The sequence below is a fragment of the Phoca vitulina genome, unplaced genomic scaffold (assembly GCF_004348235.1).
Source record: "Phoca vitulina isolate PV1807 unplaced genomic scaffold, GSC_HSeal_1.0 scaffold65, whole genome shotgun sequence".
In the NCBI taxonomy this organism is placed as follows: domain Eukaryota; kingdom Metazoa; phylum Chordata; class Mammalia; order Carnivora; family Phocidae; genus Phoca; species Phoca vitulina.
Window position 1 is genome coordinate 7244676 of NW_022589768.1, and position 15726 is coordinate 7260401.

At 46.7% G+C, this 15726-nt stretch overlaps 1 protein-coding gene across 6 annotated transcripts in view; it reads left to right on the forward strand.

Annotated features, from left to right (window-relative positions):
- Positions 1-15726, forward strand: part of NTRK3 (neurotrophic receptor tyrosine kinase 3) — a 379660-nt gene that overhangs the window by 105597 nt on the left and 258337 nt on the right. For all 6 annotated transcript variants that reach the window (XR_004297851.1, XM_032391894.1, XM_032391890.1 and 3 more), the window contains exon 5: positions 12972-13040. Coding sequence is in view for 5 of the 6 variants with exons in the window: in XM_032391894.1 (XP_032247785.1) it covers positions 12972-13040 (69 nt within the window). In the remaining variant the exon portion in view is untranslated. The remainder of the gene's footprint in view (positions 1-12971; positions 13041-15726) is intronic.

Consider the following 15726-nt stretch of genomic DNA (forward strand, 5'->3'; position numbering starts at 1 on the left):
TTACATCATTAGTTTTTGATGTAGTGTTCCATGATTCATGGTTTGCGGATAACACCCAGTGCTCCATGCAGAACGTGCCCTCTTTAATACCCATCACCAGGCTAACCCATGCCCCACCCCCCTCCCCTCTAGAACCCTCAGTTTGTTTCTCAGAGTCCATAGTCTGTCATGGTTCGTCTCCCCCTCCAGTTTTCCCCCCTTCATTCTTCCCCTCCTGCTCTCTTCTTCTTCTTCTTCTTTTTTTTTTTTTTAATATAATGTATTATTTGTTTCAGAGGTACAGGTCTGTGATTCAACAGTCCTACACAATTCACAGTGCTCACCATAGCACATACCCTCCCCAGTGTCTATCACCCAGCCCCCCCATCCCTCCCACCCCACCCCCCACTCCAGCAACCCTCAGTTTGTTTCCTCAGATTAAGAATTCCTCATATCAGTGAGGTCATATGATACATGTCTTTCTCTGATTGACTTATTTCGCTCAGCATAATACCCTCCAGTTCCATCCACATCATTGCAAATGGCAAGATTTCATTCCTTTTGATGGCTGCATAATATTCCATTGTATATATATACCACATCTTCTTTAGCCATTCATCTGTCAATGGACATCTTGGCTCTTTCCACAGTTTGGCTATTGTGGACATTGCTGCTATAAACATCAGGGTGCACGTACCCCTTCGGATCCCTACATTTGTATCTTTGGGGTAAATACCCAGTAGTGCAATTGCTGGATCATATGGTAGCTCTATTTTCAACTTTTTGAGGAACCTCCATACTGTTTTACAGAGTGGCTGCACCAGCTTGCATTCCCACCAACAGTGTAGGAGGGTTCCCCTTTCTCCGCATCCCCGCCGACATCTGTCGTTTCCTGACTTGCTAATTTTAGCCATTCTGACTGGTGTGAGGTGGTATCTCATTGAGGTTTTGATTTGGATTTCCCTGATGCCGAGCGATGTTGAGCACTTTTTCATGTGTCTATTGGCCATTTGGATGTCTTCTTTGGAAAAATGTCTGTTCATGTCTTCTGCCCATTTCTTGATTGGATCGTTTGTTCTTTGGGTGTTGAGTTTAATAAGTTCTTTATAGATTTTGGACACAAGACCTTTATCTGATACGTAATTTGCAAATATCTTCTCCCATTCTGTCGGTTGTCTTTTGGTTTTGTTGACTGTTTCTTTTGCTGTGCAAAAGCTTTTTATCTTGATGAAGTCCCAATAGTTCATTTTTGCCCTTGCTTCCCTTGCCTTTGGCCATGTTTCTAGGAAGAAGTTGCTGCAGCTGAGGTCGAAGAGGTTGCTGCCTGTGTTCTCCTTTAGGATTTTGATGGACTGCTGTCTCACATTTAGGTCTCTCAACCATTTGGAGTCTATTTTTGTGTGTGGTGTAAGGAAATGGTCCAGTTTCATTCTTCTGCATGTAGCTGTCCAATTTTCCCAACACCATTTGTTGAAGAGACTGTCTTTTTTCCACTGGACATTCTTTCCTGCTTTGTCGAAGATTAGTTGACCATAGAGTTGAGGGTCCATTTCTGGGCTCTCTATTCTGTTCCATTGATCTATGTGCCTGTTTTTGTGCCAGTACCATACTGTCTTGATGATGACAGCTTTGTAGTAGAGCTGGAAGTCCGGAATTGTGATGCCGCCAGCTTTGCTTTTCTTTTTCAACATTCCTCTGGCTATGCGGGATCTTTTCTGGTTCCATACAAATTTTAGGATGATTTGTTCCATTTCTTTGAAAAAAGTGGATGGTATTTTGATAGGGATTGCATTGAATGTGTAGATTGCTCTAGGTAGCATCGACATCTTCACAATATTTGTTCTTCCAATCCATGAGCATGGAAAGTTTTTCCATTTCTTTGTGTCTTCCTCAATTTCTTTCATGAGTATTTTATAGTTTTCTGAGTACAGATCCTTTGCCTCTTGGGTTAGATTTATTCCTAGGTATCTTATGGTTTTGGGTGCAATTGTAAATGTGATCGACTCCTTAATTTCTCTTTCTTCTGTCTTGTTGTTGGTGTATAGGAATGCCACTGATTTCTGTGCATTGATTTTATATCCTGCCACTTTACTGAATTCCTGTGTGAGTTCTAGCAGGATTGCTGTGGCTAGGACTTCTCATACTATGTTGAATAGCAGTGGTGATAGTGGACATCCCTGCCGTGTTCCTGACCTTAGGGGGAAAGCTCTCAGTTTTTCCCCATTGAGAATGATATTCGCTGTGGGTTTTTCATAAATGGCTTTTATGATATTGAGGTATGTACCCTCTATCCCTGTACTCTGAAGAGTTTTGATCAAGAAAGGATGCTGTACTTTGTCAAATGCTTTTTCTGCATCTATTGAGAAGATCATATAGTTCTTGTTCTTTCTTTTATTAATGTATTGTATCACATTGATTGATTTGCAGATGTTGAACCAACCTTGCAGCCCAGGGATAAATCCCACTTGGTCAGGGTGAATAATCCTTTTAATGTACTGTTGGATCCTATTGGCTAGTATTTTGGTGAGAATTTTTGCATCCATGTTCATCAAGGATATTGGTCTGTAATTCTCCTTTTTGATGGGGTCTTTGTCTGGTTTGGGGATCAAGGTAATGGTGGCCTCATAAAACGAGTTTGGAAGTTTTCCTTCCATTTCTATTTTTTGGAACAGTTTCAGAAGAATAGGTAATAATTCTTCTTGAAATGTTTGGTAGAATTCCCCTGGGAAGCCATCTGGCCCTGGGCTCTTGTTTGTTGGGAGATTTTTGATGACTGCTTCAATTTCCTTAGTGGTTATAGGTCTGTTCAGGTTTTCTATTTCTTCCTGGTTCAGTTTTGGTAGTTGATACATCTCTGGGAATGCATCCATTTCTTCCAGATTATCTAATTTGCTGGCATAGAGTTGCTCATAATATGTTCTTAGAATTGTTTGTATTCCTTTGATGTTGGTTGTGATCTCTCCTCTTTCATTCATGATTTTGTTGATTTGGGTCATTTCTCTTTTCTTCTTGATAAGTCTGGCCAGGAGTTTATCAATCTTGTTAATTCTTTCAAAGAACCAGCTCCTAGTTTCGTTGATCTGTTCTACTGTTCTTTTGGTTTCTATTTCATTGATTTCTGCTCTGATCTTTATTATTTCTCTTCTCCTGCTGGGTTTAGGCTTTATTTGCTGTTCTTTCTCCAGCTCCTTTAGGTGTAGGGTTAGGTTGTGTATTTGAGACCTTTCTTGTTTCTTGAGAAAGGCTTGTATTGCTATATACTTTCCTCGTAGGCCTGCCTTTGCTGTATTCCAAAGATTTTGAATAGTTGTGTTTTTATTTTCATTTGTTTCCATGAATTTTTTTAATTCTTCTTTAATTTCCTGGTTGACCCATTCATTCTTTAGTAGGATGCTCTTTTGCCTCCATGTATTTGAGTTCTTTCCGACTTCCCTCTTGTGATTGAGTTCTAGTTTCAAAGCATTGTGGTCTGAAAATAGGCAGGGAATGATCCCAATCTTTTGGTACCAGTTGAGACCTGATTTGTGACCTAGGATGTGATCTATTCTGGAGAATGTTCCATGGGCACTAGAGAAGAATGTGTATTCTGTTGCTTTGGGATGGAATGTTCTGAATATATCTGTGAAGTCCATTTGTTCCAGTGTGTCATTTAAAGTCTTTATTTCCTTGTTGATCTTTTGCTCAGATGATCTGTCCATTTCAGTGAGGGGGGTGTTAAAGTTCCCCATTATTATTGTATTGTTGTCGATGTGTTTCTTTGCTTTTGTTATTAATTGGCTTATATAATTGGCTGCTCCCATGTTAGGGGCATAGATATTTACAATTGTTAGATCTTCTTGTTGGACAGACCCTTTAAGTAGGATATAGTGTCCTTCCGATATGAGGAATTCTTAATCTCAGGAAACAAACTGAGCGTTGCTAGGGTGGTGGGGGTGGGAGGGATGGGATAGCTGGGTGATGGACATTGGGGAGGGTGTGGGCTATGGTGAGTGCTGTGAATTGTGACTGTTGAATCACAGACCTGTACCTCTGAAACAAATAATACATTATATGTTAAAAAAAAAAAAAAAGATAGTAGGAAGGGAAAAATGAAGGGGGGGGAAATCGGAGGGGGAGACGAACCGTGAGAGACTATGGACTCTGAGAAACAAACTGAGGATTTTAGAGGGAAGGGGGGTGGGGGGATGGGTTAGTCTGGTGATGGGTATTAAAGAGGGCATGTTCTGCATGGAGCACTGGGTGTTACCCACAAACAATGAATCATGGAACACTACATCAAAAACTAATGATGTAATGTATGGTGATTAACATAACATAATAAAATTTAAAAAAAAATTTTCATTAGCATATATGGCTCCCATTATATTTCCATGGGTGAATGCTGGGACACTTTTTCTGGAAAGGTCCACATACTAAGTAGTTTCTGTCTTCTGTGATAGCTACTCAACCCTGTGGCTCTAATGCAGGCTCCGAGGGTGTATGAATTTTCTGTTGCTGCTGTAACAAATTACCCTAAACATTGTGGCTTACAAACACAAAAGTCTTGTCTTACACTGTGTAGCTTAGAACCAGCATGGTCCTCGCTGGGCTAAAAATCCAGGTGTCCACAGGGCTGGGGTCCCTTCTGGAGGCTGTAGGGGAGAATTTGTTTCATTGCCTTTTCCAGCTTCTAGAGGCTGTGCACAGTCCTTGGCTTGTGGTGCCTTCCTCCTTCTTCAGAGCCAGCACATCCCAGGTCTTTTCCTTTCTTCCCTAGTCACCTCTCTCTCTGACCTCTGTGTCCCCACCCCCCTTCCACTTCTGAGGATGCTTGTGATTACCCTGGGGCCAGGGGATAATTAAGGATAATTTTCTCATCTCAAGGTCCACACTCTTAATTTCATCCACATGGTCTTTTGTGTCACGGAAGTTGATCTATTCACAGATTCTGGGGACTAGGATGTGGACCTCTTCGGAGGACCATTATTCCACCTCAAACGTGGGCACAGACAACACATACATGAAGGGGTGTGGCTGTATTCCAAAAATCTACTTACAAAAACAGAGTGCTAGCCTGCAGACGATAGCTTGCTCACCCCAGCCCTCCATGATGAATGATTCTGCACCCAATTTCCAATGCATGGGTTTTTTTTCCCCACACCACCAAGCAATTCTGGGACACCAGCTGGGTGTCCTATAATTCAACTCAATTCTGCCACCGTCTACCCAGAAACAGCATCTGAGCCCACTTCAGATGCCAGTCCCAAATCCAGATTCTTCCTGGTGCTTTTGACAACCTGTCTGTAAATCAGAGGTTCCCATGACCCCCTCCTTGGGTTCGATTAATTTGCTAAAGTGGCTCACAGAACTCAGGAAACTAATTTACTCACCGGATTACTGGTTTATTACAAAGGATATTAAAGAGTACAAATCAACAGCCGGATGAAGAGATATGTAAGGCCAGGTCTTGAACAAAGGAGCTTTCGTCCTTGTGGAGTTTGGCGCTGGCCTGGTGGCACGTGGAAGTGTTCTGGTTCACCAACCCAGGCCCCCCTTTTTTATGGGGTTTTTATGGGGCCTTTATCACTTAGGCCTGTTTGACTCCATCATTGGCCACTGGTGATTGATTCAACCTCCACTGTCTCTCCCCTCTGCAGAAATCAGGGGGTGGGACTGAAAGTTCTAACCCTTATCCATGGTTGGTTCCCCTGGTAACCAGCCCCCATCTTCAGGGGCTTTCCAAAAGTCACCTCATTTTCTGAAGCAATCTCAGGAGCTGAGGACAAGAGATAAAATATTATAACAAAAGATGCTCTCATTGTCTTACTGCTCAAGAAATTCCGAGGGTTTTGGCACCTGTGAGCCAAGAACCCTGGACCAAGAGCAAATACCTATTTCTTAACCACAACCATCATTTCTGTATGTTAGGTGCGGTGATATTTTTTGCTAGATGCTCGATGGGGAAGGTTCTGTGGTCCAATAAGGTTGAGACTCAGTAGGTCAGATCCTTCTCTTCATAAAGGCTCTGAGAAGTTCTGCAGTAAATAAGCCTATTTAATTGGTTTAAAACCACATTTTTCAAGCAACATGAATTTTTTTTTCCCTCATAATATCCATTAACATACTGCAGATCTCAGATTCCCGGGAACATTCTCTGGGAAACCCTGGTTCAGCCCAGCACAGGGCCTTGTAGAAAAGCTGCCTCCAGTCTCCTGATCTAAGGTCAAGACACCAGTCACGTCACTTGAGATTTGATTAGAGAAAGCATTTTGGCTTCATTAAAGTTCATTAAATGAGCCATCCAGTGTAATTTAGCTGAATAAAAATGGCTCAAATGGCTTTAACCCCCACCCCCTTTTACAGCAATTTAATTGAGGGAAAAGCAAATATATCAATGATGTAGAAAAATATTTCTTGGTCTTCAAGAGGAACGTTGGGTGGCAGGCCCTGCTTCCTTGTCACAGGCACCGGATTTTAAGAGGTTGCTTGTAGAGCCTCCTTGGTGGCTGCCAGCCGGCCTTGGGGATGAGATTGCATGGCACTTCCTTCCTTCCCATCCGTTCATCCCAAGGAGGTTGGTGGCAGCCACCTTCATGGCTCCTCATGGTGGGCTGCAGTCACCCCTGGTGTGGGGGCCGACTATGCACAAAGTTACAAGGTCAGGGTAAATGAAGAAGACATGCCCTGGGTCTTGGAGAAGTGGGCAGTAGACTGACAGCCTTCTCCTCCTCTGGTGTCAGTTGGTTCCTTTTCAGCAAACTCTGTGTGGGGTTGATGCTGCATGGCGTGGGGGGGTTCTCCTTTCTTGACCTTTCCTCCAGATTCTTCAGCAATTTCAAAAGAATCCTGGTATGGGGTGGCAGGAGAGGGAGTTGGCTGTTTCCAAGAAGGCTGAGGAGATGTTTCTTTTATGGGGAAAATGAAAGGAGGACAGACAGATTGCCAAGGGGACGTCAGATGTCATGGAAGGAAGAATTGTACTTTTCTTTTTTTTTTTTTTTTTTTAAAGATTTTATTTATTTATTTGAGAGAGAGAGCATGAGAGGGGGGAGGGTCAGAGGGAGAAGCAGACTCCCCGCTGAGCAGAGAGCTCGATGCGGGACTCGATCCCGGGACTCCAGGATCATGACCTGAGCCGAAGGCAGTCGCTTAACCAACTGAGCCACCCAGGTGCCCGTACCTTTCTTTTTTTTTTTTTTTTTTGAAGATTTTATTTATTTATTTGAGAGAGAATGAGTGAGGGGAGGGGCAGCAGGGAGCCAGATGACTCGGGGCTCGATCCCAGGATCATGAGATCATGACCTGAGCCAAAGGCTGACACGTAACCTACTGAACCACCCAGGCGCCCCAAGAATTGCCCCTTTCAAAATGCTGCCTTTTTGGATGAAGGAAGTAAGATTTAGATCATGATGGATGCAGCCAGCAAGCACAGCTCCTCGGAGCCTACAAGATGAGGAGGGGCTTGACCTTTGCTCTGTTCTGGTTAGCTGTGCTTGGTACTCTGAGCCCGTACCATGTTCAGAACAGGGCCTTCTGCAAGCAGCAGAACGGAGCCTCTAGGAGAAGCCACCTTCGTCTTTGGGCTGCAGCTGAACACGCTCCTGATTCTCAGTGTTCTTTTTTTTCTTTTCCTTTTCTTACTCCAAAGGGTTTATTGAGACAAGTTTCACATCCAAGTCCAGGGCAGAGGGGATGGGGCTTATAAACAGGAACCTAGAAGGGGGCCCGAGGGCTCAGGGTGGAACCCAAAAAAGAGTGTGAAATAAATAGAGAAAGAGGGTGGAGGGCCCAGGAGAGGAGACATAGACTGTCACACAGTGGTAACGATGTTGGGGGGGGGGGCTCCATTGACATCCCATGTATTTATACAGATATAAGGGGAGTTGTGGGGGATCCGGGGCCCCCACGTCTGGGAAGATGGAAAAGAGGGGTCTGGGGTTCAAAGAGAGAACCTGGCACCTTCTGGTGATCCCTTACACACTCCAGTCCTGAAACATAACCTGCCCGCTGGGCCTGCCTCTGCCCATAGGAGAGGAGGCACTTCTAGACATCAGCCACGCTATACATCCAGGCACTCTACAAGGTGTCCCAGCTTCAGGACCACTTGTGAATGGGGCTTAGTGTCCCCTCCTCAAGTCTCAGCCCCCAGGGATATGGTGCCTTTGGGGCAACAGAGGAATTCATCTGGTTGCCTTTTCTTGGCAACAGGGTCCATCTTGAGTGACCCTCTGGTTGGACAGTAGGGTTCCCAGGGTGGAGGGTGACATCCTCCCCGATCATGGGTTCTATCCTGCTGCAGTTGGTTGTCCCCTTCAGGAAGGTCATGGGACTGCTTCCCATGCTGAGATGTTTAGCCTGGGAGGACCCGTGTTCACCAAGGGGTTAATGGCAGGAAGGGCCATTTCAGCCCTATCCTTCCTGTGGGTCCGGTTTTGGCCATCTGCGTGTCTGGCTCCCTGTTCCCGGAGCACCCAGTAGCTGCATCATCATTGTTCATTACTCTGGGCCCCAGAGTCTGGGCTGCGAGAGAGCCAGCAATGCAGGACAGAATTAATGGCTTTGTTTGGTAGTCTCGGATGAGGGCTACGGGAGCAATGTCACAGAGCTTGATTTTGGGAAAGTGTTTGATGCCTCATCTCATAAAATCTTGCTCGCCATATTAATTCCAGGGGTCAGGTGGCTGGGAAACTGGCCATTGACCCAAGCAAAAGTCAGAGATGGGGGATAATGGATCTGTCAGGGAGGAAGCTTCTGGAAGACGCTGCTGTGGGGCCCAGAGGCAGGATGGTTCTTAACTCCACCCTTGAGTCTGATGAGCGGGATAACCAGCCCATCAATTACAGGTGGCAAGTGAATACAGATGAGGCACTAGCTGGGAAGAAAATCAGGGGCAGTGAGTTCTGAGTGGGCGGTGGGTCCGTCAGAGCCCCGCGTCTCAGCGTCCCCATTTTCCTGCACCATGAGTATTTATAAATGCCCGTGAGGGCAGGGTGGCCAGAGGCGTGCCCTGCATGTCTTGTGCTGGCTGTGCGTTTGCCTTACTTGTCTTCTGTGTGTATGTTTGTCTCTGGGGCTGCAGCCTTCTCCCGCGCGTCTCTGGCGGGGCACTGCGTACGTGTACGGTCGCACAGGATGTATGCGCTGCGTTCCTCCAGGGACTCGCGTGGCGCGGTGCCGCGGGCTCGGGCAACATACGCCGAGGGGCGTGTGCGCGTACCTGGGAGTTTACACGTCTGTGTGTTGGTTGCGAACGTTCCTGGGGGTGTGGCTTGTTGCTTGTTGACGGAGTCTTTGCGTTAAGGCCACTCAGACCCGTCCAGCTCGACCGCGGAGATGATAGTAACACCCACTCCGTGCACTTGCCGTATATATTAAACGAGGTCACGGATATAAAAGTGCTGAACACAGTAGCTGGTGCTTAGTAATCAGCCCTTGGTGAATGGCGGCTGTTGGCTGTGCAGGGAGGCAGGGAGGTGTGAGCACAGGTGAGTAGCCCCCGTCTGCAGGAGGAGTAAGGGCAGGCTTTCCTCCAACGGGAGAATATGGTCTGTGTGCCTGGGAGGCGGCTGGGGCGGAGAGGAGTTTGTCATCCTGGACACAGCCCGTCAGTCCTGCAGCGGCCGCTCCATCTGGCCGAAGAGCTGGAGGAATCCAGGGGCCCTTTCTCTTCCTGGTGGGGCTTGGTGGGCGTGGCAGGAAGGAGCTGCAGCCCAGACACCCCCAGGAGAACAGGGCCCACCTCCCCCTTACCGAATGTCCCAGGCCCCCTCCCCACCTCCAACTTGTAATAAGGAGATAATGCTATTTCTTATTCTTTATTTGCCCGGAATGCCTGTTATTTTCTTTCTTCTAGAATCCAATTTTCTCATGACATTTCTGCCTAATGTAGCAAAACATGACCTTTGTGAAAGGACATTGCTGGCAGCCTGATCCCGGCCTCGGGCTCCCCAGGAACCCCCTGGCACACACTCCCAGGCTGGTCCTCCCTCGCAGATGGGCAGGGTCCCTACTTGACCTGCATTTCTCCTGTTTCCCTGCTTCTCACTGGGGGGGGGGGGGGGGGGAGGGGGAGAGGGGCCTGCTTCTGAGGGCTTCGCGAATCTGGAGTTCCTGGCTGCAGAGTCTCATGGGGTGCTACTCAGTTTTAGAACTGGGGGTTCTGTTCAAGGAGGTGCTGGAGTGAGGAGGAGACCTCATGGTGGGCGGGCCTGTGTGACCTTGCCTGCCATTCCTACAGTTGTGCATAGAGAGTTAGCTGGGAGAACAGAACAGAAGACTTCTATCTGCATGAAGTCTTCTACCTTCGCTCACATTTGCTGAAACCTCACAGAGGCTCAGGGTAATGGGGACTCAAGTGTGGTACCAAGACCCAGTGTCCTTGTCCCCGAGGTCTGAGCTCCAGATGCAAACCCTAGTGTAAAGCCAGCCACTCGCTGGGCATGTGCACCTGATCCCCGCTCCACCCTCCTGAGCAGGAGGTGGGTCAGGGGAGCTGTGCCCCAGTGGTGTCCTCAAGTGGCCACCATGCAGGCCTTCCTTTATCACCCCTTTCCTCTGATCAGCGGGGCATGGAGGAAGTTTGCAGGCACAAGACAGACTGGGGGTAGGGGTTTTGGGAAGCTGAGCATGTGGACAGGTTAAGGTTTAAGAGCTTTTGGTGATTCTCATGCGTTAGAGCTCTTCCTTCTGCGGGCAGGAAGCGGGGTATGGGGGTGTCTACCCTAGAAAGCGCTGTGCGGACTGGAGGACTCTGTAAGGAGAGTGCTGGGCGCAGGGGGAGTGGAACAGGAAGCCTCGGGACCTCTACCTGTGGTCCCTTCCTTTGTCCATCAGTCCCCTGCACCCGCAGAAAGGGGGCTGCCTTTCTAACCTAGTCACCAGCTGTCACCAAGGGTGCGGCCGCCTCAGATGCGAAGGGGAAGCCCTGTCCCTTAGGTTGTCCTTGTGTGTGCCATCTGTTCCCCGTGAAAGCTGTACGTGCCGTCTGTGATCCCACCAGCCTGGACGTCCCCTGTGACCTCCAGACCCAAGCATCCAGCAGGCTAGTTGATTTCTCTCTCCGGATATCTCAAACTTAGTATTGCAAGGGGAGGCTCATGATCTGAACCCCAGATAGGACCCTTTTACAGCCTTCCTGGTCTCATTAAATGATCTGGCTGCTTGCCTGGTTGCTGGCATCTTCCTCCCTCCCTCCCAGACCCAATCCAATAGGAGGTTCTGGTGGCGCTCTCCCCCCCGCCCCCCCCCCCCCCGCCCTCCTCTTGAAATCCACCTGCTTCATTATCTCTAATCCCCTTCCTCAGTACTGCAGCAGCCTCCTAATTGGTCTGCCAGCTTCCCGTCTTGGTCTCTTACTTTAAGAAATGGTGATTAGATTATGCCACTTCCCTACTTAAAGCCATCCAGTGCCTTCTCATTGCTCCTTAAAATAAAATCCAAGGTCCTCACCATGGCCAGCCAGGTGGTTGTGGCTGTCCGTTCTCCTCCTTACCCCAGACCATTCTCCCCTACCTCCTTCCCCACTGGCCCTCTCTCTGCCTTGCGCCCACTGCCCAGAACACCCCAACGCTGGCACTGGCTCATTCTTGCTCTGGCCTCAGCTCGATGCTACCCTCTTGGAGGGCACCACTCTAAGCACCTGCGTAAAGGAGCTGTCTCCCTCTCCTACATCAGTGATGACATCACTTTGTACCCTTCCTTCTATTCATGGCAAACTGCAGTTCTCTTGCTTATTCATTTGTAACTTGAATGTAGGTTTCACAGGGACCTTCTCATTTGTCCACCCTTCATTCCCCCAAGTAGCCTGTACTTGGTTCCTCCCCAAGTATCTGCTGTAGAAATCAGCTAAGTAGAGGTGCGCGCATAAGTGTATGCGTGTGCGTATAAACAAGAGTCTGCGCTTGTGTTTATCACCCGCGTGTTTAATCGACACCAATGCACACATGCTTGTGTGTGTGTGTGGATAGAGTTTGACCTGCGTGGCATCCGATCTCATCAGTGCGGGAGTAGTGTTCCTGCAGGGGGGTCACGTCGACTCCAGCCCTGTCTCACTGCTGCCTTGAAGGGCTGTTACCACATCAAAAGTTGTTTGTTGAGCCTGGCAACGTGATCACCGTGGGCGTGTTTCTTCTATTACTTGGAAGACTAATGGCTACTCCTTTCTCCTGTACATCCTAATGAAAACAATTAAATAGCCATTAGGAGGAGAACAGAAGTGTGAACAAAAGGCTTATGTCTTGATCGTGGATGGGCCTCTTTGCTGGGGGAGGGACTGGGTAGAAGAAATTGTAGGTGACCTGCAGGGTTTTTTTCCACTATTGTGAATGTTAAGAATGCTTGTTGGTAAAAGGGGACATAGTTTCACTTATGCAAGATGAGTAAGTCCTAGAGATGTACAGTACGGCATAGTGGGTCATTAACAATACTGGATTTTATACCTAAAAATGTGTTAAGAGGTTGTATCTTATATTAACGGTTATACCAAAAATAAAGAGAGAGCGAGAGGGGGAGGAAATTTTTTAAGTTGATGGTTAAGTTTATGCATTGTTTATGGCGACAATTTCATGGGTATACACTTACCTTGAAATTCATCAAAATGTATACATTAAATATGCAGTTTTTTTTTTTAATGTCCATGACACTTCAATAATAAAAATGAAGAAGAACGCTTGTTGGCTTGTGTATCTTGAGAGCTCTGACCCCCTGTGGGAGGGTGGCTTCCAGAAGGTTCCCTGAGCCTTTATTTGTGATGAGAGGATGTGGGAAAATGACCAACAATTATTATTATTGTTATTATTTTTTAACATTTGTAAAATCTCTCCCTTTCCTTTTCTTGAAATCCTTTCCCAACCTGATCTGGGGCCTGGACTCCTGGCAGATACATCGTTAGCAGGATGGAACAAGGGAGAAGAACAACAAAGCCAGGCTCCCGTGAAGTAACCAAGCTTCCTACCAAGAGCATTACTTATGCCAGATCTATCCCTTAATTTCCCCTTTATTTGTCACTCTTGCAGAAACCTGTCGAGTAACCGGCTCACCACACTCTCATGGCAGCTTTTCCAGAGGCTGAGTCTTCGGGAATTGTAAGTTCGGTCTTGAAGGCCATCCAAGTAGTAGAGTGGTGGTAGAGGTTGGGTGGGGAGAAATGTGGGGTGGTGGAGCCACCTAAGGTTGGGCATGCACTTGAAGGGGCTCCTTGGGTTGGGTGACGCGGAGTGTACCGTGTTCAGTGAGAGCAAGGCACCCTCTTTGTTGCTCGATTTTCTGATGCTCTTTCTAGCACATTTCTGAAGAAGACCGGAATCTTATCTCTGAGCAGGACCTAGTTCTGTGATCTGTAGGTAACTAGTAATAATAGTATTTATGTTTATGATACTACAGAGTACTTCAATTTATAATAAATAACATTCATAATATATGATTTTATAGAGATTATCAGGTGTGCTTTCATTTACATGACCTTAGATTTATCATCATGAAAAAAATAGATTTATCATCATGAGCATTATGGGAGAGAGGTGTTACTATATCTCCAATATAAAATGTATTTCTTCATTTTAAGGTAAGGGTTCTGAGCCCCCAAAAGGCACATGAGACACAGCCAGGATTGCATTGTTAGGGACTGGCCGACTTAGGACTTGAACCCAGGCCTCCTTACTTCCGATTGCATGTCCTTTCCATCCCTCATAATCTTTTGTCAGCCTATTTGGCTTGCGTTTGGGCATCCTGATGGTGGGGCCTGGAGGCAAGTCCATATATTTATTCAATCTGCCTGTGGACTGTTTGGCCTTGCTACCTTCCAAGGCTGATCGATGCACCCCTATCCCCTCCAGCCATTGTGTGCAAACCCTTGTTGGATGGATGAGTGAAAACTCCTGACCACTGCTGGAAAAAATAAGTCATGTTGATGTGTGAGTCATCAGGGTCATCTCTGTGCATGAAGGACAGCATGTTATGTTGAGGGAACAAATCAAGGAATAAATTGGAAAGGAATTGAGGCATGGATGAAATTAGGGAGTCAGTGTTCCAGAGACACTGCTCATGTGTTCCCTTTTACTTAGTGACTCAGATCCAAATTCACTGAATGCAGATTGCTTTACTATCTTTACCAAGAGGCAGTAGCCTTGGATCGCTGCCCATGCTGTTGGCCTTTCAACTTGTCTCCCCTCCACCTGGGAAGACCTGAGTTCACGGATGAGTCAAGATCCTAGCTTTTCCAACCCAGCTGGTCAGGGAGGGGAATATTTACATCCAGTGACCCAATAGCCCATTACTCTGTGATGGCCTGATACACCCTACTTATCCTCATGGACCTGAGTGCCCCTGATTCTTTGAAAGGCCATTCTAGGGCCGGGAAGTACGAAGGTGATCTCAACAGTGTTGGAGAGTTTAGGACAGTACTGCTGTGGGTTGTCTTCCTTTCTTAGGATTTTACTCCTCCTTCTGGGCCACTCCTCTGGTGTGGACACAGTAGATATAGTGACCACAGTTCTTTAGCCACATAGGGCTGAGATCCTTAGGTACATCGATTAAAAACTACCTGAGCTTGGAAAAATATATACTTATTTGTTTCTACAACACTGAAAACCTAGACGATGTCACAGACGTCACTGACAGCTAAACATCCGACCATTAGACTTGATGCGTTGTATTCATTCCCATCTTTGTAGGTGGAAAAAACCTTAGCACTAAATGAACAGGACTGCTAAGATCACTACTAACAACGATTTCTGAGATCTGACTCCATGCCAGGCACTGTGCCAAGCAATCTCTCGAATTATGTACATTCTTTAATTTAATTCTTGTAATAATTTATCGAGTAGGAATTACTACTATCACTTCACATTCAGGGACACTGAGGTACTTAGCAAGGTTAAGTATCTTGTTTTGGGTTACCCATTAGCCAAGTGGTAGCATATGGACTCAAGGTCTTGACCACTCTGCTTAGCTGTCTCTCAGCCTCTTAAAACCTGTTTCCAATTCAAGGGCCGGGTCTACAATAATTCTCAAAAAGTGCATGATTCTTATGTTGCCCTAGATCTGATCAGGGGCTCTGCCGTAAAGGAGCTAACTGGGGGCTCTCTTTCTTGGGAGTCTCATGTCTGCTTCTCCCGGAATGTCTCCCCCTCCATCTGTAGGCAGCGAGGGACAGCGTCTCTCTGGGGGACCTCTGGGGTTTGCAGTTGGCTGAATTATTGAGAAAACGTTCAGTGCTCCTTCTAAAAAAATCACTGGACGTGAAATCAATGGTGTGCTGCCCTGGTGACCTGTTTCGTGAAGTTTCAGAAACAGTTGTTCCGTGGCTATATATTTAAAGAAAAATGTCAGATTTATCTCAGAGGATCATGGGATTCTGCATTCATCTTTGCCCGGGATCGATACACCGGTGAGCTAGATGTGACTTATGGCAGAATGAAGACATTCCCTCCAGTGTGAGTCAGTGTGTGAGGGCCGCCATGTCCCAGGGTATTTTATTTCTGTCATATTGTTAAATAAGAAAAAAATTACATTGGAAAATAAAGAAGCCCCCCTCTAAGGAGCACTTGCCCTGGTAGGGGTCTATTTTTTGAGGAGGAATTGAATGTTCGGAGTAGAAAATCTATCTTTTGGCTGGAGGGGCCTCATGTTGGCTCTTCGCTGTGGCTATGATTAAAATCCAAACAATCCCAGTTCCTGGCAAATGGAAGAGGGGGTTAGTATTTTCTTGTCCGACTTCTTGATTAGTCCACATAGCACCATCTGCCACGAGCCTTCTAGACTGCCAGGGTC